At 52.3% G+C, this 26,731-nt stretch overlaps 1 protein-coding gene across 1 annotated transcript in view; it reads left to right on the top strand.

Moving 5' to 3' along the window:
• Nucleotides 1-26,731, top strand: part of NUP210 (nucleoporin 210) — a 103,346-nt gene that overhangs the window by 38,477 nt on the left and 38,138 nt on the right. Inside the window, exons 9-16 of the mRNA XM_068558107.1 lie at nucleotides 54-160; nucleotides 1,102-1,242; nucleotides 2,135-2,272; nucleotides 3,213-3,368; nucleotides 4,909-5,107; nucleotides 13,315-13,460; nucleotides 21,044-21,265; nucleotides 23,263-23,436. Of these exons, the coding sequence (XP_068414208.1) occupies nucleotides 54-160; nucleotides 1,102-1,242; nucleotides 2,135-2,272; nucleotides 3,213-3,368; nucleotides 4,909-5,107; nucleotides 13,315-13,460; nucleotides 21,044-21,265; nucleotides 23,263-23,436 (1,283 nt within the window). The remainder of the gene's footprint in view (nucleotides 1-53; nucleotides 161-1,101; nucleotides 1,243-2,134; nucleotides 2,273-3,212; nucleotides 3,369-4,908; nucleotides 5,108-13,314; nucleotides 13,461-21,043; nucleotides 21,266-23,262; nucleotides 23,437-26,731) is intronic.

The following is a 26,731-nucleotide window of genomic DNA, read 5'->3' as shown; positions in this document are numbered from 1 at the left end:
CCACAGGTCCCTGTGGCCTCAGCGCTGAGGCTCTGCACCTGCCTGTTTCGTAGGGTTCACAGTCTACCCTGGTGGCAGGTGGGTGCTCGAGACCGGCCGCCTGTACGAAATCACCGTCGAAGTGCTTGACAAGTCCGGCAACAAGGTCTACCTGTCGGATGTGAGTCCCGCTTCGGGCCTGATGGAGTTGGGGGGTGGGGTGCATCTCCTGAGCAGCTGCCCAGCGAGCAGCCCCCAAACACAGGGGGCCCTGAGCAGGCAGGCTGAGTTGGGGTGCTTCCTAGCGGTGCTGCTGGGTCCATGGAAGACACTGTCGTGGGACCCCTCGGGCGTCTCAAGAGCCTGTAAGCCTGTGAGTCTGCACCAGAGGCCCCGCTTCCTACAGGGCTGGAGCTGGGAGAGGAGGCCGCGGGTAGCAGGGTCACAAAGGCAGTGCCGCGGAGGTGGCGTCTGCCCGCTGCCCTCCTGCCCCTCTCATTAGCCCGGCGACCTCACAGCACTGAGAGTCCATCCTTCCCTGCCCTGCAGAGCCTCAGGGCCAGGAATACCTGCAACCTGTCCAGAAGGCCCCTTGACTGAGGCCGAGCTCAGTAGCTTCCTGGCTATGGAAAGAACATCACAAATGGGCAGGTGGAAAGAAGTCTCGGCCGTGTTTGGTCCTTTGTGAGAAATTCCCAGGATCAGGAGAATCTCCAGACCTTCCTTATGGGGTCTGAGGTTTCAAGGAGGGGGCGAGGTTCCCCTTCAGCCTCTCTGCAGAAGCCACTGCCTTCCTTGTGTTACTAGACAAAGACTCGGTCGATCACCATTTTGGGTGAAATTAGCTCTAAGGGCTTTTGATGTCCTTTTTTGTGTTTGGTGGTTTCCTTGTTGGGACCGCAGGGTCTGAGAGCCGACAGTAGCCTTCGGGCTCGCGAGCGCCAGGTCCTCGGGTCACGAGGGGAGGGCAGCCTGGGAGGGGTCAGAGGCCAGAACACTCAGAGCTCAGATCCAGGGCTTCGTGTAGTTCATCAGCCTGGCCTGGCTGCTGTTTTGGGGCCACACAGCTTCTTTCCTGAGTTGTCCCGGAAGCTCCTCTCACCTTCCTGCCTCACCTTCCAGAACATCCACATCGAAACCATGCTCCCTGCGGAGTTCTTTGAGGTTCTGGCTTCTTCCCAGAACGGGTCGTACCATCATGTCAGGGCGACAGAGAGGGGCCAGACGGCCATCGAGGCCGCCCTCACCTCCGTGGTGGACCAGGCAAGTTGGCGCCTCCCTCGGCCCCCCCTGCCCCCCCGGGACCTTCGCAGACGGAAATGTCAAACCAGGCTGGACATGAGCCCGGGGGAGTCGGGGCCCCAAGAGTGCACTGCTGTCGTGGGCACCACGGGGGGGGGGGTCCCTCCTGCTCTGGGCTCACAGTGGTGTGTGGGGGTAGGGGGTTTGGCCTTTCCCTGTCCCCTGTCCCTGTGCTGGGCCAGAGCCCCTCTTCCTCTGCCCTTTGCTGGCCCCTGTAAAAGTGAGCCTGCACCTCTGGGACTGGGGCTAGAAACCCTTGCTGGGAGCAGTGTTGGGCCCGTGTGTCCAGCCGTGCACTGACCAGGGCCCACGAGCATCTCTTTGGCTGTTTTGGCTGCTTGTATCCTTCAAAGTTTTAAAATTTCCCCCTGTATTTAAAAGGCCAGTCAGTTTCGGTGGGAGCAGATTTTACTGATTGGAAGCTTGGCGTGGGTGTTCTTATCTTCCTACCCCACACAAACCTCTCCCGGACCTGGCAGCGGCAGAAATGGCCTGTGAGCCAGGCAGAGATTCCTACCAAAGTGACCACTTCTGTTCTGGGGGTTTGGGGAGAGTTGGTTTCATGCCGCATGACTAGATTTCCCCATCCGTAAGGTGGGGATAACCACATCCGTCCCGTCAGGGGTGCTGTGAGGATGCAGTCAAGCAGCGCTTATTTGAATGGCAGTTACAGAGCCACCAAAAGCCATCTCCATGGAGATGGAGAAGGCCGCAGGGTACCTGGCATCTTCCTTCCCACTCCCCCACAACTGAAAAGTCTACCCTGGGGACCAGTCCCCAGGGAGGGGCGGGGGCCTGCTTGAGTGCTGACCTGGTTGTCATGGTGGCATACGGCACCCTCACCCCCTTGCAGGACGGAGGTGTCCACACGTTGCGGGTGCCTGTGTGGAACCAGCAGGAGGTGGAAATCCACGTCCCCATCACCCTCTATCCAAGCATCTTGACGTTTCCCTGGCAACCAAAGACGGGCGCCTACCAGTACACGATAAAGGTAACCGTGAGACCCCGTCTGGGTGCATTCCTTTGGGTGTTTCCATGGGGTTGGGACTTTATGTCCATTCTGTTTCTGTTATAATTACCTTCTAGTGGTCAGGAGAGAATTCAAAATCAGAGTCTTTATGCTTTCTGTATTTTCTGAGGTTTCTATCACAGCAGTGTATTTTGGTAATTAGGAAAAAACCTTGAAAAATAGTAAAGAAAGCGTGATAAAAAAAGTTCTGAACACGCATTTAACTTCCACGTGTGTTTCTTTTTGTAAAAAATTATTGTTTTCCGGAAGCAGTGTAAAGATCTTTAGAGAAAAATTTGGAATTCGAGGGGAAGGCGTCTCCAACTCTGTCACATATAAGGTGTTCTTGGTCTTTGACGTTCACGTGCCCACCTGGTGTTAGTGGCAGGGCCCGATGCTCGTCGGGGCTAGAGCCCATGTGGCCTGCCCCGTCCCATCAGTCCTTGCTGTCTCAACGGCAGTGAGGACAGGTGTCCTGTGTGTGTACTGGGATCCACTGCCTCTTCACTCAGGTGTGTCACCTTCTTGGCCCCTCGTCTGGAAGCCTCTGGGCTGTCCTTGACTTCGCGGCAGATGACTCGGAACGGGCAGGGGTCTATGTCAGGAGGGGGCAGGGAAGCCGAGTCCTGCACCCGGCTCTGGGGCGCGGGTCTTCCCATTCCAGCCTGAGCTCGGGAGGTGCCCCTGGGTCCTGGGGCCACTGTCATGGGCATATGTATACGCTTGTGTCAGCCACAAGGTCCCCAGAATATGAGGACTGGAAAGAGACAGGATGGGGAGAGCGAGGGGCAGAGGCAGTGCCAGCCAGACGTTGGCTGATGCCACATGTCACCATGTGGTGGCGCAATGCCGACTGCGTGTGAGAGAGAGAGGGACCAAGGAACAGGCAGGTGGGCGGACCTGATGATATTTCCCTCCCCAGGCCCATGGTGGGAGTGGGAACTTCAGCTGGTCTTCCTCGAGCTCTCTGGTTGCCACGGTTACCGTCAAGGGCGTGATGACCACAGGCAGTGACACTGGACTCAGTGTGATCCAGGCACATGATGTGCAGAACCCGCTACATTTTGGTGAGATGAAGGTGAGACCTTGGGCCAGGACAGCCGCGGGGAAGCCGCGGGGAGGGGGTCTGCAGCCACCGTCTTAACCAGCCTCAGGCTTAATTCAGAAACACCCTTTCGCCCTCGGTCTTGCACTCGGCTTTGGTGGTGGTGGTGAGGGCATCGGGTGTCAGGTCCAGCCCTGCCCCTGAGCTCACGGCCAGTTCAGGGAGATGGTTGTCCCATCCCACACCAGGCAGGGATGGGACCAGCCGGGTCTCTGGAAGGGGGACCAGCCGGGTCTCTGGGAGGGAGACCAGAGGACACAGAGACACGAGGTATTCAAAGGAGTCATTCTAGAAGATTTCCCCAACCTGAAAGCTATGAATCTCCAAGTTGGAAGGGCCACTGGGCGTTGGGTTGTAAATTCACAGTGAAGGGAAAGTGCCCAGACTCCAAGAGGCTGGCCCCAGTCCTTTCCTCTGACTCCTGTTCAGGTCCAAGTCGGGAGTCCCTGCACGGGACCCCTACACCTGGTGTTCGTCCCAAGTGACATGGGACCAACTGAGCAAAGGCCGAAGGTGGGAGTGGCCACCTGCAGCCGAGCCTCTGCCAGCCCCACCTGGTGGCCTCCGGACCCCAGTTCTTTCCTGACCGCCTGACCCTGATCTCAGCCTGTTTTATTACCTCATTTAGGGCTGAAATGAAAGCTCCATATGTAGTGCGTCCATCCCCAACCTTCTCCTACACTGTTTGGGACACTGACGTACAGGTTTTTCTCCTCTTTTTATTTCGATCCACACACACCTACCTAAAGATCCATCTAACTCGTGTAAGGAGGGTTGTAACTGAGACCCCTTAACTGCAGCACAATTGTCAAGTATTTGGATAATCTGTGACCAGGTTGCCCCCTCCCTTGCCCCCAAGCTTCTTTATCGCAGTAAATGTGCCCCTCTCACCTGGCTGCTCAGCCCAGAACCTGAGGACAGTTCCTGAGCGTGTGTAGTGGTCAGAACCTGGCTTCCAGGGCCGCCTGCCTGGTCCAGACACCACCGTGCTCCAGCCAGGCAGGCTCTTAACCTCCCGTGCCAGGTTCCTCATCAGGCAGACAGGTTGGTAATAGAACCTTCTTAGCAAGGAGGCTGAGAGGATGGGACGAGTTCATTCTGTCCTTGGAACAGGGCCTGGCGTGTGAGAAGTTTTGTGTGGTGTAAGTATTAGTGTTGTTGTTGCTGGTGACGCCTCTCTCACCCTGCACACTCACCTTCTTTATGTCCCTCCAACGCGCTGAGTCGTATGTGCCTCAGGACCTTTGCACGGACCGTCTCATCTTCCCAGACCTTTGTCTGGCTGCCTCTGACATGGCTCCCAGGTCTGAGCTCCTACAGCACCTTCCCAGGGAGGCTTTTCCTGACGGCTCTGTCCTGAAGGTCTCCCCGCCCCCAGCACACACCATCATGTCCCCCAAGCTCAGGCTTCTCACCGATGGGTCCTCAGTGCTCATACACAGGGTATCAGGAAAGCGGAGCAGCGGCTGTTCCTCCTCCGACCCTGCCGGCCGTGCACGCCCCTGTCCTCCAGGTGTACGTGATCGAGCCCAGCGGCATGGAGTTCGCCCCGTGTCCCGTGGAGGCCAGCATGGGCCAGAGCCTGGAGCTGCCCCTGAGGATCCACGGCCTCATGCCCGGTGGGGCTGACGAGGTGGTCACGCTGAGCGACTGCTCCCACTTCGACTTGGTGGTGGAGATGGAGAACCAGGGCGTGTTCCAGCCGCTCCCAGGTAAAGCAGCGCTGTGAGCGGCCGCCGGACGGCAGGGTCGGGGCCGACGGCCTGGGTTCTCAGCGTGGGCTGCCCCAGATTCCTAATTCAGGGGCTGAACCAGCAGCAGGGTCATAGCCTGAGAAATGGCATTCGTCCCCTTGTCCACCATCAGCAGTGGTCTGGTCTGGATCTTACTGCCATGTGACCGCATGTCACTCGGCTTTCTGAGCCTCAGTTTCCACATCTCTAAAACGGGCGTCATCCGAAGTAGGGGCGCATGTCACCATGCCCGTCAGAGTGCCCGGAATGTGATAGGTGCTCGGAATACACTGTCAGTAGGGGTTCTGACGAGTTACAGAATTATAACACCTTAGTGACTGCACGGTCCATCGCTCCAGGGCCATCGAAGCCAGGCACCCCCTGCAGGGCTGGGCAGTGATATCGGTGGTGACGGTGGCAGCTGTGCTCAGCCTCCGTCTTATGGGGTGTCAACCCTGCCGGGCGTGGCGTGTGCACTTGGCGTGCGTGACCTCACCAGGCGTCACAGCCACCGTGGGAGGAGGGGCTGTGCTTGGGTCACGTGTCGGACGAAGAGACTGAGGCTGTGTCGCGCTGCCCAAGGTCCCATGAGGTCCCCGGGCCACGAGGGATATGGAGCTGGGTGTGTCTGACACTGGCCCTGGAGCCTTAGTCCCCCGGGAAACAGGGCCTCCCAGGGGAGTCAACCCAGGCGGTGCCCTCCGATTGCAGATGACGAAAACCAAGGACTGATGGTGAGTACGCTCTGGGCAGGGTTAGAGTGGACGGGGAGCAGCGTGTGTGCACACAGTGGCCTGGCGTGGCGGAACCTGTCAAATCCAGAATCACGGGGGGCTTGGGGGGGCGTGGACCTCAGGGGCCAGAAGTGGGGGCCACGGCTGGTTTTGGAGCAGAGGAGTGACCACGTGATGCTGGCAGAGTTTAGGAAGCTTGACAGCAGAGGTGCGTGTAGGCTCGCCTGTGGGACCGAGCGGCTTTCCACGCCGCCGCCGTGGTTGTCGGCACTCACGGAGCCGTCTGAGCGTGAAGCTGCTCGGCCGTCACAGAACGTCCCTGGACATCACGGCATTCACATCCTTCCCTGGAGGTGCTGCTGCATCCTCTCTGACTGGCCGGGAGAAACCGGGCTTTATGAACTGTGTCCCCAGTGAGGCCACCATTTAGGGTGGAAGCAAACATCAGTGTGGGAGACAGAGGCCCACCGATGGCAGGAGAGGAGCCCGCTGCTTGCACTGCCCCCGACGCGCGTCCTGGAGGGGCGTCCACAGGCTGCAGCCAGGGGGTCCCAGGAATAAAGGATAATGGGCAGGGTTTGGGTTCCACAGTCCTGGGTCCCAGCTCTGCATTTGTCAGAATTCCCGGCGTGCTCTGCTCCAGATCTGTGCGTTTCACCTGTGTAAATTTGACCTTAAGAGAAAAAGAACCCTAAAGAAATGCTGACCTGCAGATAATTATGTGTGTGCGACAGCGTTTAGGATGAAGTGTACTGATGCCTGCAGCTCCCTTTTTTGTTTTTTCTTTAAGATTTTTTTGACGTGGACCATTTTTTAAAGTCTTTATTCAGTTTGTTACAATATTGCTTCTGTTTTACGTTTTGGTTTTTTGGCCATGAGGCATGTGGGATCTTAGCCCCCCGACCAAGGATCGAACCCGCACCCCCTGCCTTGGAAGGCGAAGTCTTAGCCACTGGGCTGCCAGGGAAGTCCCACGGCTCACTTTTCGAGGCATAAAAAAGTGGGATGGACTGATGGATGGGAAGTGGTGGATAGATATGCAGCAGAGGAAACAGAAACAAATGTTAGCTGCAGAATCTAGGGGACAGGCTTGCGGAGCTTCACAGCATGATTTCTTTCTAAATGTTTGGAAAGAAAACTATACAATTCCACCAGAATGGCTTTCCTTAAACAGGTGCAAAATACCAAGTATTGGCAGGGATGTAGTGCAGCTGTGAGTAGCAGTGTGACTCGACACAGCCATTTTGGGGAGGCTAGTTGGCAGAAGTGACGAAAGCTGAACATAGGTGCTAAGGACCGGAGGTGAAATCCTGCGCTCCTTGGGACACACCTGACAGAAATGCTGAAATACGTACCCCAAAGAAACGCCACACGTGCTCAGAGCAGCACAATGCATCCCTCATGGCTCCACGTGGCCCCAGGAGCGTTGCCAGGCTCCCGGCTCCACGTCCTCTTGCTCTGCATTTAAATGCAGGGAGTGCAGTCTGCCCTTCCTCGGCCGTCCAAAAGGGGTCACATTGGGCTTACTTCGATGTGACGCTTCTTGCCCAGTAGCCTGAAACATAGATGCTTTCTGATAAAGTTCGAGAATCTCCCAGCCACCCGCTGCCGGTTCTGGCTGCCAGAGGGCGAGGCTGGGGTCCCAGCGTCAGGGTGCCCAGGAGGGTCCCGCCCCGGGGACGTGTGGTTTTCTCTGAGGCTCCAGTGTGGCAGCTGGCGCTGTGGGTGGAGGGGAGGCCCCGGGCCCCACCACAGGGCTGGGCTGGAGGTGGTGGTCCTCGCCTCCAGGCTGGCCGGGGGACTGGGGGGCTCTCTGGCCTCTGCCCTGACTCCTGGCCCTCCTCAGGCCGCCCACTTTCTCCCCGTACAGCCGCGTGGGGACGCGAGGCTCCTCTGCCCGTGAACTCACGCTGGGGCCCAAGTCTGCAGCTGTCGTGTCCATCTCATCCTCAGAGAGGAGGTATCCTGGCTCAGGTCCCAGGCTCGATCCCCTCCTGGTGGCCACGCTGCAGGGCAGAGACCAGCTGCCCATGTGCCCCGGGCCTCTGTCTGTCCTGCGGCTGTGGTCCTGTAAATGGTCCAACAGGTCTCCTCCGGTCAGTCACCTCGGGTAACTTTATGATGTTGGATGATTTAAAACCTTCATGCCGTGTACTTCATGGAAAAGTGCCTGGAGGCTGGAGGAGCTCTGCTGATTGTCCTTAATGACCCTGATGGCCATCTGGGCCAATGTCACCTTGGCAAAGCTACCTTGCCAGTGGTCCTGAGGAGCCTGGAATAGTCCATACGAGCCTCCTTGTCAGCAGGGAGGCCTCAGTGAGGCCCTGCACCATGGAGACCTGCTAACTACACTAACTGACGATATTAACCAGCAACACTAACTATACTTACTGTGCTAATAAATACCAACTACAGTAACTATACCAACAATTCTAACGATACCAGCTGTACTAAAAATACAAAAAAAAAATTCAGATAAAATGAGAAAAAGAACAAAGAAAATAAAGAAAAATAAAAGAGTAGAGAAAAAAGAACAAATAAACAAAATGGGGGTAAAAAGGAAAAAACAAGCCAACTGTGGGTCCAAGGCCATCAGGTCACCAAAGGCAGCTTCCTGGGCTATAAAGACCCAAAACCTGGGCCCAGCAGGGACTTCTATAGGTTTTCTGTGAATACATCACAGTGGCACCTTATGAGATCAGAGCAAGAAATGGACCAGTCACAGATGGGGATAAACTACAGTGGTTTTCTCACTGATTGGTCTCAAGACCCCTTTACTCTTAAAATAAAAGGACGTAAAGAGCTTTTTGTTTATGTGGGTTATTAGAGATTGATATATACTTTATTCGAAATTAAAACTGTAGGATAATTCAGTGCCTTTTCATTTCTAGTTTGAAAATGTGTAATAATTTTGGCTTTTAAAGAGCTTATAATATCAACACTTGAAATGTTGAATTCCTTTACCTTAAACTCTGGTCTCAAAATAATACTACAAGTCAACTGACATCATGACACTATAGGAAAATGCTCTGTGGCATAAGACACAATAAGATAAGTATCTTTATTATTTTTGTTATTATGTCGAATACATAGTATTTTCCTTAACGACCAATACACAATAAGGTTTGTCCTCTAATGGTTTTTGCTCACCATCAGGGATGGGTAGAACAACCAGACAGAAGATGAGCGAGGAAGTAGAGGACTTGAACAACACAATGAACCAATCAGATCTAAGACACATGCAACCCTACCCACCAACACAACACACAAGTGCACATGGGGCCTTCTCCAGGACAGACCACGTGTTAGAGTACAATTTATGTCTTAGTAGATTTTAAAAGATAGATGTCATACAAGGTATCTTCTCCAACCACAATGGCAGGACGTTAGAAATCAGTAACAGGAAAAGTGGAAAATTCACAGATTTGTGGAAATTACATAACATACTCATAAAGAACAATTTTGTCAAAGAAATCACAAGGGGAATTAGAAATTACTTGGAGATGAAGGAAAACAAAACAGGACATACCAAACTTAGGGACACAGCAAAACAGTGCTAAGAGGATAATTTATAGCTATAAATGCTTACACTGAAAAACAAGACCTCAAATCAATAACCTCACTTTGTGCAACTTAGAAAACTAAAAAAAGAACAAATTAAACCCAAAGCTAGCAGAAGGAAGCTGACAATAAAGATTAGAGCAGAGATAAAATAGAGAATAGGAAAGCAGTAAAGAAAATCAACAAAACCCAAAGTTGGTGCTTTGGAAAGATTAGCAAGGTTGGCAGACTGTTAGCTAGACTGACTAAGAAAAAAAGAGGAGACAAACTATTAAAATAGAAGTGAACAGTGGAGACATTATCACTGACTGTGGAGGACTAAAAAGGATTATGAAGAATTGTACCCTAACGAATTGGATAACCTGGATAACACAACAAATTCCTAGAAATACAAAACCTGCCTAGACCAAGTCACAAAGAAATAGAAAATCTGAATAGACTCATTACTAGCAAGGTGACTGGATCAGTAATCAAAAGCTTCCTGACAAAGAAAATCCTTGGACCTGATGGCTTCACAGGTGAATTAAAGAACTAACACTTATCCTTCTTCTAAAACATTAGAGGGAACACATCCTAACTCATTCTGTGAAGCTAGCATTATCCTGATACCAAAGCCAGACAAAGATACTACAAGAAAAGTACAGACCAATATCCCTTATGCACATGGATGGACAAATCCTCCACAAAATACTAGCAAACTGCATTCAGCAACATACTAAAAGGATTAAACACCATGACCAGGTGGGATTTATTCCTGGAATGCATTGTTTCAGTAGTCTAAAACTGATGTGATACACCACATTAACAGAATGTAGGAAGAAAACCGCATGATTATCTCAATTGATGCAGAAAAATCAGTTGACAAATCTCAAAGCATTTTTATGGTAAAGTCAACCTACAAACTGGGAATAGAAGGAAACTACATGAACGTAATAAAAGCCATATAAGAAAAACCCACAGCTAACATCATGCTCCGTGGTGAATGGCTGAAAGCTTTTACCCTAAGATCAGGAACAAGACAAGGTTGCCTGCTATCACCACTTCAACATAATACTGGACGTCCTAGCCAGAGCTATTAAGCAAGAAAAGGAAATGAAAGACCCAAAATTGGAAAGGAAGATGTAAACTTATCTGTTTGCAAATAACATGATCTTATATGTGAAAACCCTAAAGATTCCACCAAAAGAACTCTTAGGTGTAAAATGAATTCAGAAAAATAGCATTCATACAGAATCTCAAAGGATCCGCAATAGCAAAAACAATGCTGAAAAAAGAACAAACTTGGAGATCTCATTCTTCCCATTTTCAGGACTTATTACAAGTTACAGTAATCAAAACAGAGTGGCATTTGCACAGACTTACAGACCAATGGAATAGAATAGAGAGCCCAGAAAATACTCTGTGTGATACTATAATGATGGATATATGTCCTTACACATTTGTGAAAACCCCATAGTATGCACAAAACTAAGAGGGAGCCCTAATATGAACCGTGGACTTCCAGTGATTGTGGTGTGTCAGTGTAGGAGCATCAGTTGTAACAAGTGTACCACTTTGGGAGAGGATGTTGATAATGGGGGAGGCTATGTATAAATGAGGGTAGGGAGTACATAGGACATCTCTGTGCCTTTCTCTTAATTTTTCTGTGAACCTAAAACCGCACTAAAAAAGTCTTAAAAATAAAAGGCAACCTATGGAAGGGAGAAAATATTTGCAAATCATATGTCTGATATGGGGTTCATATCTAGAATTTATGGGACTTCCCTGGTGGCGCAGTGGTTAACAATCTGCCTGCCAATGCAGGGGACATGGGTTTGATCCCTGGTCCGGGAAGATCCCACATACCGCGGAGCAACTAAGCCCGTGTGCCACAACTACTGAGCCCGTGTGCCACAACTACTGAAGCCCAGGCGTCTAGAGCCGGTGCTTCGCAACAAGAGAAGCCACCGCAAGGAGAAGCCCGTGCACCACAACGAAGAGTAGCCCCCACTCGCCGCAACTAGAGAAAGCCTGTGCGCAGCAGCAAAGACCCAACGCAGCCAAAAATAAATAAATAAATACATAAATTTATAGAATATATAAAGAACTCCTACAAGTTGACAATAATAAAACAAATAACCTAATGGAAAAAATGGATGAAGGACTTGAATAGACATTGCTCTAAAGATGATATACAAATGGCCAACCAGTATATGAAGAGATCATCTCTAATCATGATACAAATTCAGCATCTCTAATCATGATATAAATTCAAATTAAGACCACAGTGAGATACCACCTAAACCCCTTTAGGATGGCTCCTACCAAAAAGAAAGAAAAACAACAAGTGTTGGTGAGGATGTGGAGATATTAAAACCCTTGTGCTCTGTTGGTGGGAATGTATTATGGTGCAGCCACTGTGGAAAACAGTATGGAGGGTCATGAAAAAATTAAACATGGGGGACTTCCCTGGTGGTCCAGTGGTAAAGAATCCGCCTTCCAATGCAGGTGATGCAAGTTCGATCCCTGGTCGGGGAACTAAGATCCCACATGCCCTGGCGCAACTAAGCCCACGTGCTGCAACTACTGAGCTCGAGGGCCTCAATGAAAGAGCCCGCATGCCGCAAACTACAGAGCCCATGTGCCCTGGAGCCCGGTGCCACAACTAGAGAGAGAAAACCCACGTGCCACAACTAGAGAGAGAAGCCCACACGCCACAACTAGAGAGAAGCTTGCATGCCGCAATGAAAAATCCTGCACGCCTCAGCGAAGATCCCGTGTGCGAAAACTAAGACCCGATGCAGCCAAAAAAATAAAGAAAAAAACAGTAAACCACCATATGATCCAGCAATCCCATTTCTGGGCATATACCCAAAATAATTACAAGCAGAATCTTGATGAAATATTTGTATGTCCATGTTTATAGCAGCATTAATTCATATAGACAGACAGTAGAATGGTGGTTGCCAGGAGCTGGAGGGGGTGAGGGTTGGGAAGTTATATTTAATGGGTTCAGAGTTTCAGTTTTGCAAGATGAAGAGTGGTCTAGAGATGGGTGGTGGTGCTGGTTCACGATAGTGTGAATGTACCTAATGCCACTGAACTGGAAACATTGTTACCATGGTAAAAGTTTATGTTAATGTGTATTTTACCAGAATTTTTTTTAATTAATAAAAGACGGAAAATATTTACCAAGGATTGGCAGGGATGTTTCACAGCCACTAGAGGCAGCATAAGTCCATCAGCCATTTTTGGAAAGATAATTGACGATAATGAGGGAAGCTGAGCTCACACACCCATTATCTGCGCTCCCACTCCTCGGGGTGCACCCCTCCGAAGAGGTGAATACGTCCCCAAAGAAACACGCACACACGTGCACAGCAGCGTGACGCATCGCAGCCCCGCGTGGTCCCTGCAGCGTGGAGAAACCGCTGTCCGTTCACACAGCAGCATAACGCACACATGTGAATGGAAGATCTACAGCGTGAGAAACATAAGGTGGAATCTCAGCGCCAGTGTTGAGTTGAAGAGGGCAAGTACCAAGGCGGTTCCCTTGGTATGGAGTCCAGAGCCAGCAGAATTCAGCTGTGCTCTTAGAAGTCAGTGAACAGTGGTTTTCCTCTGGGGAGGGGCTCCTGACCAGAAGGGTCCGCAGGAGGTTCCAGGGGTAGTGTGCAGGTCATACCGTTTCTTGTTCCTGGTCCTGGAAACAGGGCGTGTTCAGCTTGTGGGGGGAAAATTATGAGTTGTGTGCTTACAATGTGTCATGTGCTTTTTGGTATGGGAATTATACTTTAAAATGGTAAGTTAAAAAGATTCGTTTCAAGCCCAGAGTGGAAGAGGGCGGTCAGCCTGTCCTGTCTTTCCCGGCAGAGGCAAGGTCTCAGTGACCTCGTGGTTCTCTTCTTGCAGGGAGGCTGCGGCCGGGGCCTGAGCACTGCAGCGGTGTCACGGTGAGGGCAGAGGCCCAGGGCTATACCGCGCTTCTTGTGAGCTACAAGCACGGCCACATCCACCTGAGCGCCCGCATCACCATTGCCGCCTACCTGCCCCTCAAGGTGAGCCCCAGGCCCTGCCCTCCCCTCCTTCCCTGATGCAAATTATCCATCTGCTCTGGTGAATGTGTGTTAAAACATTGATTGTTCAGAATAGCTTTGGGGACAGCTACAGAGGTGATCGTCAAGCTGAAATCAGGAGTATGTAGCAGGAGCAGGGCCTCCCTGATGGCAGACAGTGAGTGCCGACATCTCTGTGGATGAAATGATTCCCACAGGGATCGGGACAGAGGGGCTCCTGGTCCAGTACAGAGTCACCCTGCAGGGTCTCCACAGAACCCTGGGGTGGGGACAATGGCCCTGGCACGTGGTGCAGATTCTGGGGCCTCGGGGCCCTGGGTCAGGTCTGGACGTGCCACTCACCTGATGCCAGGTAACCATCAGCGTCTGGGTCCCCCGTGCGTATCTGTGCAGAAGGCATTTAGCGTGTTCCTACTCAGACCATGCTGCCTTTGTTTGACACCAACTCCCGAGTTTAATCCAGGTCCAACACCAACTCTGTGACTTTGGCTGACGTAATTTCCCTGGGCCTCAGTTTCCCTGCCTGTAAATGGGGCTAATACAGCACCTGCCTCCCAGGGTTGTGGTGAGGATGAGCTGAGCTAACGAACCAAGTGGGCTGAGAACCATGCCTAGGAGGTATTGAGCGCTCAGTAAGGGTTAGCTGTTACTGTGTGAACAAGGGAGACCTAGCCCTTCCTCCAGGGTGAGGCCAGGCAGCCTCACTCGGGAGGCCCGGGGAGCGTGGGTCTGCCCCTTCTGTGGGGCGGGCCTCCCAGGCTGGGCCAGTCAGCACTTGCATTTCCCGGGCACCAGTCCCAGCCTCTAGGATGGCTCTGGTCCCCTTGATTTGGGATGCATTTTCTTCTCCCCCTCAGCCATTAGAAGCAAGCTCAGTGACCTAAGAATTCTTCATTGCTGCACCCCTAGCCCTGGGCATACTGCCTGATACAGAGCAGACGACAACCAAGGGTTGTTTTGGATTTTTTGTTGAGATATAATTGACATATAACATTGTGTTAGTTTCCTTAGTACACCATAGTGATCCAATATTTGTATCTATTGTGAAATGATCACCACAATAAGTCTAGTTAACAGCCATCACCACACATTGTTACAAATTTTTTGTGCATGTGATGAGAACTTTTAAGATCTACCCTCTTAGCAGCTTTCAAATACGCAGCACAGTGTTATTAGCTATAGTCGCCATGCTGTACCTCACATCCCCAGGACTTACTTATTTTGTAATTGGAAGTTTGTACTTTTTGACCACTTTCACCCGTTTTGCCCCCAATTCCTGCCTCTGGCAACCACCAGTCTGTTCTCTGTTCCTATGAGTTTGTGGTTTCTGTTTTTTTTTGTTTCTAGATTACATTTATAAGTGAGATCGTAAGGTATTTGTCTTTCTCTGTCTTGGTTTATTTCACTTAGTGTGATACCCTCAAGGTCCATCCATGTTGTTGCAAATGACAGAATTTCCTTCTTTTTATGGGTGAATAATATTTCATTATATCTGTATCTGTATATCTACATATATATATATGTCACATTCTTTTTTTTTTAATTTTTAATTTATTATTTATTTATTATTTTTATTTTTGGCTGTGTTGGGTCTTCGTTTCTGTGTGAGGGCTTTCTCCAGTTGCGGCGAGTGGGGGCCACTCTTCATCGCGGTGCACGGGCCTCTCACTATCGCGGCCTCTCTTGTTGCGGAGCACAGGCTCCAGACGCTCAGGCTCAGTAGTTGTGGCTCACGGGCCCAGTTGCTCCGCGGCATGTGGGATCTTCCCAGACCAGGGCTCGAACCCGTGTCCCCTGCATTGGCAGGCAGATTCTCAACCACTGCGCCATCAGGGAAGCCCTGTCACATATTCTTTATTCATTCATCCATTGATGGGCATTTAAGTTGTTTCCATATCTTGGCTATTGTAAATCACGCTGCTATGAACATGGGGTACAGATTTCCTTTAAAGTAAGTGTTTTTCTTTCCTTTGGATAAATGCCCATAAGTATTTATGGGAATTGCTGGGTCATGTGGTAGTTCTGTTTTTAATTTTTTGAGAAGAGTTGTTTCATTTAGAAGGAATGAGTGGGGAAACGTGTCCAGGGTTACCTAGCTAGGGCTGAATCCAAGGTCTCCTGATCCCCCAAACCAAAATATATATGAATACCTACTCATAGGTGCTGGTTCCTGCTCTAAACCTTAGGGGTACAACAGTGCAAAAAACCACACAGAAATCCTTTTCCTCATGAACTGACATTGTAGCAGAGACAGAGGTAGAGACAGACAGTAAATAAACTAATAAGTAATGTATTTTGTATATGCATGCCATGGAAAAAGTAAAGGGTTGAAAGGGTGATAGGGAGGGTAGAGGAAGGAAAGATGGCAGCATAAAATTGAAAGGTCAAGATCCTCTCACTGATCAGGACCCTGGAGGTGAGAGGGCTCAGGGAGCAGGGCTGAGAGAAAACTAAAATCCCTAAGATGGCAGCAGTTATCCTGGGGAGGCCCTGCCACAGCCAGCCATGTGACGGAGCCTGGGTAGGAGGTTCTTCAGGACCCCTCCTGGGTGCTTGTCCAGATGACCACATGGTCTGATTATCTGGGTGTTTGGTGGAGCATCAGGGGCCAACCCCCGAGCTCACTGTCCCAAGCTGGGATGTAAGGATGAAGATAAGGTGGACATGTCCCCAGTAAAGGTGGCTTCCTGACTGGAGAAATTATAGGGAAAAGAACAGGATATGTGTCTCTTCTCTCATCTTTCTTGTGCCTTGATATCTATTAAGATTAGGTGTATTTGCAAGTAACAAAACCCAAAATAACAGTGGCTTAATGAATACAGAGTTTATTCCTCTTTCACATGAGAGGTTTCACACAGGTCTAGTGTGGCAGCTCTGTAATCATCAGGGTCCCAGGTTTCTGTCTTTCTACTTCATCATCCTAATATGTGGATTTCATCCTCAAAGTTGCCTCATGCTCTAAAGTGGCTGCTGGAGCTGCAGCTATCACATCTGCATTCCATATAGCCAGAAGGGGAAAGAGCTCATCTCTCAGCCGAGTTAGTTTCCTGTAGTAACCTTGTCAGAAGTTTAAAAGAGCAGCTTCCACCTGCACCTCTTTGGCCGGAACTTAATCTGCCGGCCACAGCTAGCTGTAAGAGACTGGGGAATCCTTTCAGCTGGGCAATTTACCACCCTAATAAAATGGAAGTTCTTTCTCTGAGGAAGAGGGAAGTGTGGAAACTGGAAAGGCAGCTAAGAGTTCTTGTCCAGCCTGTGCTTGCCAGTTCACTCTGCAGGCAGTCCCTGGTGCTTTGTTAGTACAAGGCTCAGGGTGGGGAGACAGATCTAGGGGAATAGCTCACCCTCTGTGCCCTGGGAGGCGGCTCATCTGTGAGGAATGCAGACGTGCAGACAAACACAGTGAGCGTAGTAGAGGTAACGAAGAGTCCCCTGGGCACAGGTCACCTATGAACGCAGAAGCAGAAGGAGAGTGTGAAGGCAGGAAGCTCGGCTGGTGGGGCATCGGAAGGAGTGTGTGTATCTCGGGGTGAGGCATGAGACTGTGGGGCTCCCTGGGTCAGGTCGAGCGAGGGTTTAGATGTGTTAGGAGCTGGATGTTCTCATGCAGCAGTGGGCAGCGGGTGAGGTCAGGGAAGGACAGTCACACCCATGAGACCCCTGCTGCTGGCGGGGAGGGTGAGTGGCCGTGTCTTGGAAGCATATTGTAAGGAGACCCCCCACTGGCAGAAGAAAGACCCTCCCCAGATCTTCCAGGTGCCACTCGCCAGCCCCCCACCCCACCCCCTGGCCCGACTTACCTATAACCTCTTCTGTCTAATTGGCCCGCAGACAGAGGGGGGCTGTCTTGCCGGTTCCCTAACTCCCTTCACGGCCAACACCGCACTTCCTCTTCAGCCCGGTTGGCTGCAGCAGTTTGGGGTACACTGTCACCCCACCTGCGGGTTACCCTTTGGGGGCCTGGAGTGCCAGGGTCTGGGGTCCCCACCTGGCTCCTTCATCCCGGTGATGTCAGCGTGGGCTGTGCACCCTGGAGCCTCTGGGTCAGCCAGGTGCCGGGGCGGCGGGGGAGACTGTCACCTCCGACTGCCCCTCCCCTCCCTTCCCCTCTCCTTTTCTCTGGATCCTGGACTGAGGCGGGTAAGTCCATCTCCTGGAAACGCAGACTGCTGGTGCTAAGGGCCTCTTGATGACCAGACGCCCTCCTGTTTTGCAAACCAGGAAATTGAGTCCCTGAGAGAGAAGGTCTCGACTGCGATGCGGGGCCCCTCCTCTCCTGCTTGGCCTGTTCTGGTATCTGCGTGTTGACACCCCCGGTACGATTTACCAGTGTCCTTCATTAGCCATGCTGATTATTAACTATCTCCCTGGCACAGGGTTCGGTGACACTCTTATGCCTGGATGGGAAGAGAATTACACAGCAAGGTGATAATTGATCATTCTCCAGCTTTAATTATAGGACGTGTGGTACTTTTGCACAGTCTTTCCTATTGGGCTGGTCAGGAAAAAATCCTGCTGCAAGGTTTACAGTGACCTGCTTTGTCCACAGCAGAGCTGTTCCGGTTGTGGTGATGAGGTGGATGAGAGCAGGGCATCTGCAGTCGGAACAGACCCGGGCCCACCAGCTGGGTGAACTTGGACGAGTTGCTTCCACTTGCTGGGCTTCACTCTTTCCATCTGCAAAATGGGGGTGACAGTTGACAGTAGTGGGGGCCATTTACTGAGCATACGCTACACGTGTGTTCAGGGCTCCCATTCATGCCCCCTTGAATCTGCGATAACCCATGAGGCAGGGATTCTCATTGTACCCATTTTATAGGATGGGAAACTGAGCCTTATAGACATTAACCTGCTTAAGGTCACACAGCTGAGTGACAGCTTCATTCTAGCTGTGGGGACAGAGAAGCAAATGCACTTAAGAACACACAGGAAGTGATGGCAGGTGGTGAGAAGGGTGGTCCAGCTGGGAGGGGAGGTAACAGGTGACAGGAGGTCCTGCCTTGGACAGGGGATCCAAGAAGGCCTCCCTGAGGAGGAGGTTTGTGCAGAGGCCTGAGCGAAGCACGGGAGCAGGCTGTGCAGCTGTCTTGAGGAGGGAGGGGTGGTCCAGGGAGGAAGGGCCAAAGGCCCTGATCACGTGCAGGAAAAGGGCCCTGTTGATGGTTTATTTGGTGGGCATGTAGCAAGATATAGTCTGTGGGGGCTCCTTGGAATTGTGTGTGTGTACACGTGTTCAGGGAGGGATGCCTGGAGAGCTAACTGACAGCAAATTCAGAAAATTATTCATATTGCAAAAAAAAAAAAGTCAAAAGGACAGAATTCTCACTGACAAGTGATGCCATTTCTTTACTAAGGGTTTAGCACCCAACCAAGGAGACCTGAGCCCCACAGGCCTCGGCAGATCATCACCTTGCCCCGACCCGCCTCCATCCTCAAGGGTATGTGACATCTTAAGGCTGTCACGCAGTGACATTCCCTCTCCATACGGAGGTGCAGCTGGCTGGGGCACTGCTCCAGGTCCAGGACTGCGGTGACAGCTGAGAGGTTATCAGTCTGTACCTGCGAGGGCTTCAGGCTGTTGGCAGTTGGGGGAAGCAGCCCCCATGGGGTGAGAGCATGGAAAGAGCTGAGCAGAGCATCAGGGGTCTGATGAGCAGGTCAGCAGAGATGACCACAGCAGCGGGCTGGCAAACACGGTGGGCCAAAATGGAGGGAACAGGGGAGGCTGGCACTGGCTGGGTGGGGGAGGCTTTGGCTCAGCCCAGGCTCATGACATCCCCACAGGGTCTTCGCTGCAGAGGGTCTGAGACGGGTCGCTGTACCCTGATCTGCACGAACACTCACAGGGCTTTAAGGGGTCCAGGTGAGTAGGGCTTGGGGGAGGCGGGCCTGGAGGTAACAGTCAAGTATTCTGTGTGTTCTGGGCATTAAGCTGTCAAGGACTTACTTGATGTGGGTTCCTGGTAACCTCCACGTGCCTAGGACACTGGCCATTCTGAACGAGAAGTCACTCTGCCTTTGTGGACTCTGGTCTAATGCAGGCACGGCTTCTGTGTGTGCCTGTCTGTGCCCACTGCAGACATTGCTAATCAATCCTGGCTGCCTTTATTGCCAAGCACTGATTCAGCCTCAGGAGCACAGATCCCCACCCCCATAGCCATTACCAGCCAATCAGAGTTGGACCTTGGGGCTAACAGGTGTTTGCAACTCTTGGCCTAAAAGATATTGGGAATCACAAGAGGTTAAGGTCAGTTAGTCCAAGAGGAGGGGATTGATGCAGGTTTGGTCTTCTCAGCATTGAGATGATCATCCTGTCACAGGTAGAATCATTTGTTTCCATTTCTTCTCAGTTTTAGGGTTTGCTTTTTTTAACCTTATTTTTTGTCTAAGTTGTTTATGTGGTTCCCAAGTTAAACCTGTATTCAAAGTACACCCAGAAGCCTCACTTCCATCCCTTCCCTGCCTCTTGTCAAAAACTATTTTGATTAGTTTCCATTTTACAGTTTCAGTGTCTCTTTTTGCAAAAGTCAGCAAGAATGGTTATATGTTCTTATGCCCTGCCCGTTCCTCTCTTACTCAAAGGTAGTATGCTAGATATCCTGTTCTGCACCTTGCTTCTTTGCTTGGAAAATAAAGAAAATAACCTGCAAATCTCTCCACATCCACACGGGAAGATCTTTGTTTGACATTCCATCGTATGGATAGACCACAGTTTACCTAACTAGGCCCCTGCTGATGGGTGTTTGTGCTGTTTCCAAGCTTTTGCTCTTAAAGATAATACTGTAATGTGTAGCTCTGTGCGTATATTTTATATATTTATGGAGGCATATCTTCGGAGTCCATTCCTAGACGGAATGTTGCTTGGACAAGGGATAAATATGACTGTCATTTTAGTAGATATTGCCAAATTTCCCTCTGTTGGGGTTGTGCCATTTTCCTGTCTCCCCAGCGGGATAGAACACGTTTCTCAATAATACTGTTCTTGAAAATTGCTGAGAGAATAGATCTTAAAAGTTCTCATCACAAGAAAAAAAAATTGTAACTTTGTGTGGTGACAGATGTTAACTAGACTTATTGTGGTGATCATTTTGCAATATATACCAATATCAAAACACTATGTTGTACTAATGAAACTAATATAACGTTATATGTCAATTATATCTCAAAAAACAAGTTAATTAATTTTATAAAAGAGTGCGTGTTTCCCTACAGACTCACCAGCAGTGTGTGTGCTTAGACTTTTGGATCTTTGCTAATCAAATGGCAGAGAAATAGTATCACAGTGTAGTTGTAATTTACTCTTTTAAAAATATTTCAGTTTGTCTGTACGGTCTTTCATTTCTCATGTGGTTGAGATCACGCTGCAGATACGAGAGGAAACAGACACGCCTTTCCTTTAATGAGCCTATAGGCCAGTTGGGGAGACAGACGCCCAAACAGATCATTTCCTGGCAGGACATCGAGCACCAAGTAAAGCAAGGACCAGAGAGTGAGCCCCCCACCCAGCCCTAGCAGGCTCGCCTCTCCCAGGGAGACGTTGACCCTTCCCCTCTTTTCTCCCACAGGCTGTGGACCCCTCCTCTGTTGCCTTGGTGACCCTCGGCTCCTCAAAGGAGATGCTCTTCGAGGGGGGTCCCAGACCCTGGGTCCTGGAACCTTCCAAGTTCTTCCGCAACGTCACCTCTGAGGACATGGACAGCGTCAGTCTGTCTCTCTTTGGGCCCCCTGCCGCCCGGAATCACCAGCAACACTGGATCCTCGTGACCTGCCAGGTCTTGGGAGAGCAGGTGAGCGGGCGGCCACCCCCAGACCCACCTTGCCCAGAGCGAGGGATGGAAAGTCACGTCCCCTGAGTACCCCGCTGTGCCTCGCAGCATTATTTTATCTAACTCCTCGAGGCAACCCTGAGAGACAGCCGTGGCTGTTGTACCCATTTCACAGACAGGCAGACTGAGGATCAGAGTGCTGGGGTGGTTGAGTGAGCACCATCTGGGCCTAGCGGGGTGCGGCAGTTGGGACCCCGCTACACGCTGGCCAGTCCTGCCTCTCTTTCCACACCCGGGGCGATCTCCTCTTGCTCCAGGGCGTCAGCACTCCCCACTGTCAAGTCCGGGTGGGATGAGATCGGGCTCGCAAAGTCGGAGGCCTCCAGGGTCAGGCAGGTATCAGTATTATAGATGAGTGAGACTGCAGACCCAGGGTGGGCAGATCTTTTCGGTGTTTCAGGATGAGCCGAGAATCCCAGTATTTTTTTCTGTGAAACCTTTTTTTTAGATTGAAATATAGTTGATTTATAATATTATATTAACTTCAGGTGTATGAAGTGTCTTGATTTTTTTTTTTAATGCTGAAAACCAAAAAAATTAGCCTGGGTGGACTGAGCACAATGCACCTGTGGTCCCTGCAGGGCCGGCATCGGCTGGATAGAGCAGCAGCTCGCCCCTCCGTTCCCCTGTGCCTGGCAGTCCCAGGCTCAGGGCTGCACACTTGTCTGGTTATAGTAGGGGTGTAACCCTCCATTCCCAGGGTGCCAGGAAACAGAAAGCAAGGGGTGAGGAGGCCAGCATGAATCAAGAAAGGAGAGAGCCCATTTCTTGGCGGAAGTGAAGAACACCTTTCTGTGTTTATTTACTAGTACAAAGCATGTCAGTTGATGTTAAAACACACACACACACACACACACTCACGGCCCCCAGGCACCCTCATGAAGCCGGCCACACCAAGACTGGCTTGGTGTGAGTGGAAAAGATGCACAGTGAGAGGCCCACTTCCACTGGCTTCATTGGTTTTTTTTTTTTTTACAAAATCGATTGAAGAATAAGAAAAATAAACACATCATAATAAATACCACAACAAGAATAAACTTAGTCAAAAATGAACGTAGAGAAGCTTCTTATCCCTGGCTTGGCTCAGTCGTCTGTGTCCCCCTCGGACGGTAGGGGTTGGACCCTCAACAAGGTCACCCCGAGGGCCCCCTACCCTGGTGCTCTGGGGTCACTTCCTGGGGTGTTGGAGGTCAGCGAGGACACTGCCCTCTGTCCTGCCTCGTGGTCAGGAAGGCTGAGGGGCTTCTGGACCGGACTGTTCTGGCCTGTGAAAGTGAGTGTCACTGAGGGGCCGGGGGCCGCTCCCTCAGGACCGGCCGTGAGCCGTGTGGCTCGTAAAACGCGGGCCGGGCTTGATTTCTGAGGTCCCAGCTCTGAAAGCAAACATAAATCTCCGTGTCTTTTCTTGCACCTTTAATTTCTGTCTTTGCAGCCTCCAACTGAGCTTCTCTAAGAGGCCGAAGGAGGGCGGGGCTGTGGCTCCAGCACCTGCTGTCCGGCCCCGCCCTCCGTACCCCTTAGCTGGTCCCTCCCCAAGGGGCTCAGTCCATCAGACACACTCTCCAGCGCCTGCACCTCGTTGTGGTGGGTGTCTGCAAGTCACTATGGATTCCTCATTCAAAACCCACAAGCTTGTCAGTTTGCTAGTCAGCCTTGGGGTCTTCCTAGGGTCCCGGGAGAAGCTGCACGGTGTCCCCCCGACCCACCTCCTCCTCGGGCCCAGGAGCAGGCAGTGGTTCCGTTCTGTTAGTAGAGGGCGCCGGGGCCCCTGTCGGAAGGTCTCTTGCATGTTGAGGGAGCCCTCTCCTGGGCGTGTGTCGCTGGACCATTGTAACCCGCTTGGGATGTGGGCGTCACCACCACCCCCGTTCTGCAGAAGAGCTCCCTGAGCCCCGGGGGCTCCCAGTGGAGCAGGGGCTCAGACGTGGGGTGTCTGACGGCTGCTTCTGCTCCGCCAGGTCATCGCCCTCACGGTGGGGAACAGGCCCAGCCTCACGAACCCCTTCCCGGCGCTGGAGCCCGCCGTGGTGAAGTTCGTGTGTGCGCCGCCCTCCAGGCTCACCCTGACGCCCGTCTACGCCAGCCCCCAGCTGGACCTGTCCTGCCCGCTGCTGCAGCAGAACAAGCAGGTGGTGAGTGGCCTTCTGGGGAGGCGGCGTGGGTGGGCCAGGCGACGCCCGGTGCTGCCCCCTCAGCCCTACTACACTCGCCTTGTCCGGTGGGCACTTGTCTGCGTGTGACACGTGGGGCCCGGGACCTGGAGGGGTGGGGCATCCCCTGCGTCACAGCTGCTGGCGGCAGCGCCCGGACTCTGCCGCCTCTCTGCGCGGGCACTTGGCCGTCTGTACAGATCTCGTCGCTTTCCTCTGTGGCTCGAGGCTGTTAAGGTGGGGTTCTTGTCTCAAGGCAGGGGTTGCAGAGGGAGTGGCTGGCCGTAGCCTTCTCCAGGCTGTGGGGGATGGCGCTGTGTTTCCAAGGTCACTGCGGGCAGAGGGAAGAAAGTCGCTGGGGTCCCTGACAGCAGGGATGTGAGGTGACAGCAGTCCAGCCTCCACCCCTGAGACCCTTGAGACCAGACGGCTGGACGTGGAGGATTTAAAAGCCCCCTGGTCAGGGTCAGGCATGCACACGCCCTGCTGGCCGGCTGCGGCCCTTCTCGGAAGGGAGCCAGGCTTCATTCTTCTCATCCCTCAGCATACCTTTGCTGGATCTCACCCCCTGTGCCGGGCACACGTCAGGTTCTGGAACGCAGAGTACCCAGGGCAGGCGAGGCTCGGGCCTCGGAGCCGACAGGAGGCCCACAGCAGACGTGGTGGATGGGAGGGTGGGAAGCCCTGTGGAGACAGGGGACCTCAGACTATAGGGAAAGGCCCCTGTGAGGAGGGCACACGGGCTCACGCCCGTGCTCGGGGTGCCAGCCAAGAGGGGCCAAGCTCAGGGTGCCCCAGGCAGGTGGAACAGCAAGTGCAAAGGCCCCGGGGCCAGCCCAGGGTCTCTGCATCCCTGCTGCCCACACAGTGATCAGAACCCCCGTGTGTGTCTTGTTCCTCGTCCCTGAGGGCTGGACCCGCAGGCAGAACCTACGTCTGTCCAGCTCCAAGTCCGGTGCCTCCTCGGCAGCCCTGCAGATGCTTCTCTCCCAGCCCCAGCTTGCAGTCAGCCCCGGGGCGTATCCAGCTGCCTGCCTGGGGCAGCGAGATTGGGAGTCGGCTCCCGCTGCTGTTTGGTCAAGATGCATCCCTTCGAAGCTCTAGGGGAGGCGCCAGACTCCAGGGCCTGGGACTTGGGAACAAGCCCACCGTCTGGCCCGTGCCTCTGGGCCTCCTGTCCTTGCGAGCTTAGTGCAGCTTTTTCTCCCGCTGCTCTGGCGATCGTGGGGGGCTTCACTGACCCCTCAGCCCTGAGGCATGTGAGCCCCTCCGCTGGTCCCGTGAGGACTGGGGCCTGGACGGCACTGGTTAAAGTGAGGAGTCTTTGTGTGCGGCTCAGGGCCCTCTCCCCTGCCCCGCGGGCCTGCAGGGAGCGTCCTCCTGCGGGCGGAGACCCGGGCTCAGAGCCCAGGGCCCGTCCGCAGGCTCGTTGCCATGGTGCCGCATCCTGCCCATCCCAGGCCTGGGTGTGCATGTCACGGAGCGGCTGACCGTCTTCCCTAAGGCGAAAATCTGTGTGTGTTCAGGAAAAGACTTTGGGGGCTGTTGAGATGAATGCCCTGAAAGTTTTACATTTTAAGTCACTTTTATGTACTCAGCAAATTATCCCTTGTGGAAAGAAAGACATCATATATGTCTGGATGCTTGGACGACCCGGCTTGCTGGGTCCACCGTGTGTGCGCCGGGGAGCCGGATTCAGGCACGGCCTGAATCCCACCCGCTGTGCAGCTGCCTCCTTTGAGTGATGACGGTGACATCCAGAGTTACTGTGGGGGATAAACGGGACTGGACATAGGGAGTCAGAGTGGGACCTGCAGGCCCTGAGACCGCCCGTCACCGTCCCCCCGCAATCAGTGCTCGGACGCTGGGACAGTCCCATGGTCTGGCTTGCTGTCCCCTGGCTGGCATTGTTTCCCTCCTGAACCCGCAGCTCTTTGTTCACACGTTACCTTCTCGGAGGGGCCTTCCTCAGCCTTAGACCTTATCTGAAGGTCCCCACTCAGCATTTCCTACGCGGTTCCCTTCTCCCCCTCCCCGCCCCCAAGCACCTAACATCAACTAATGCTGTAGAATTTACGCACAGGCAGACCTCGGAGACAGCGTGGGTTCGGTTCCAGACCCTGCAGTACAGTGCGAATATTGCAGTAAAACAAGTCTCAGGAACTTTTTGGTTTCCCAGGGCCTTTAAAAGCTACATTTATATTATCCTATAGTCTATTAAGTGTGCAATAGTGTTATGGCTAAAGAAACAATGTACAGACCTTAATTAAAAAGGCCTTTATGGCTAAAAAATGCTAACCGTCCTCTGAGCCTTCAGTGAGTTGTGGCAGTAACTTCAAAGGTCCCTGATCACAGACACCCTAACAAGTACATATAATAATGATGAAAAGGTCTGAACTATTGCGAGAATTACCAGAACGTGACCCAGAGACATAAAGTGAACAAATGCTGTTGGGAAAATGGCACTGACAGAATCGCTCGACACAGGATTGCCACGAACCTTCAGGTTGTAAAAACGAGGGATCTGCGAAGCGCAGTATCTCCGAGCTGCGCCTGTACTCATTTTCATCTCTGTGAGTCTCTCTCTCAGGGCCCAGCTCGTGGTGGGAGCTCAGCGAATGGTGGATGGATGAGTGATCCAGGGACCCCTCCCCAGCCCCCCCGCCCCCTGCCCTTATTCTGCAGGCTCACGGGCCTGGTGCTGAGGACAAGGCCGGGGGGGACGGTCAGGCCTGAACAGTGGGTGCCCCTCCAAAGCCCCCTCAGCTCCAGCCTGTTCAAACCCAGGCTGGCCAAACCTTCTCAATTTCAAAGGGAAAAGCAGTCAGATCCATGTGCCTCTTTCCTGTACTTAAACATTGGCTACTCGCTGAAGGAGCCGAGTCTGGCCGTCTGTCTGCTGTGAGCTCGGGGTCAGCCCAGGGTTGTCTCTTGGCTGAAAGATGTCGGTCAGGCAGCGAGTGCGGCTCTGAATTGGTTCTCGTGTGTCGTAGATCTTTGCTCAAACACAGAATTGCCTTGCGATCCACCCGTCCTGGGATTCCAGAGCCGCAAGCCAGTCAGGCGTGGCCCCCGAGATTTATGGTCTCACCAGGGGACCCTGAGGAAGATATATCCCTGCCACACATCCTGGTACAAATCAGTTTCACGTTATACGTCTCCAAAGCCAGAGGCTGCCCAGGACGTGTTTGCAGTGTCGGTCACTGGTGAGGCCAGGCACTAAAACGGGGCTGACCCGTCGGAGTGACAAAGTGGGACTGCACTCCGGCCTGACCCC

This window comes from Eschrichtius robustus, chromosome 12 (assembly GCF_028021215.1).
Source record: "Eschrichtius robustus isolate mEscRob2 chromosome 12, mEscRob2.pri, whole genome shotgun sequence".
NCBI classification, from domain to species: Eukaryota; Metazoa; Chordata; class Mammalia; order Artiodactyla; family Eschrichtiidae; genus Eschrichtius; species Eschrichtius robustus.
The sequence above is the reverse complement of the archived record's forward strand: the minus strand, read 5'-3'. Positions and strand labels throughout refer to the sequence as shown.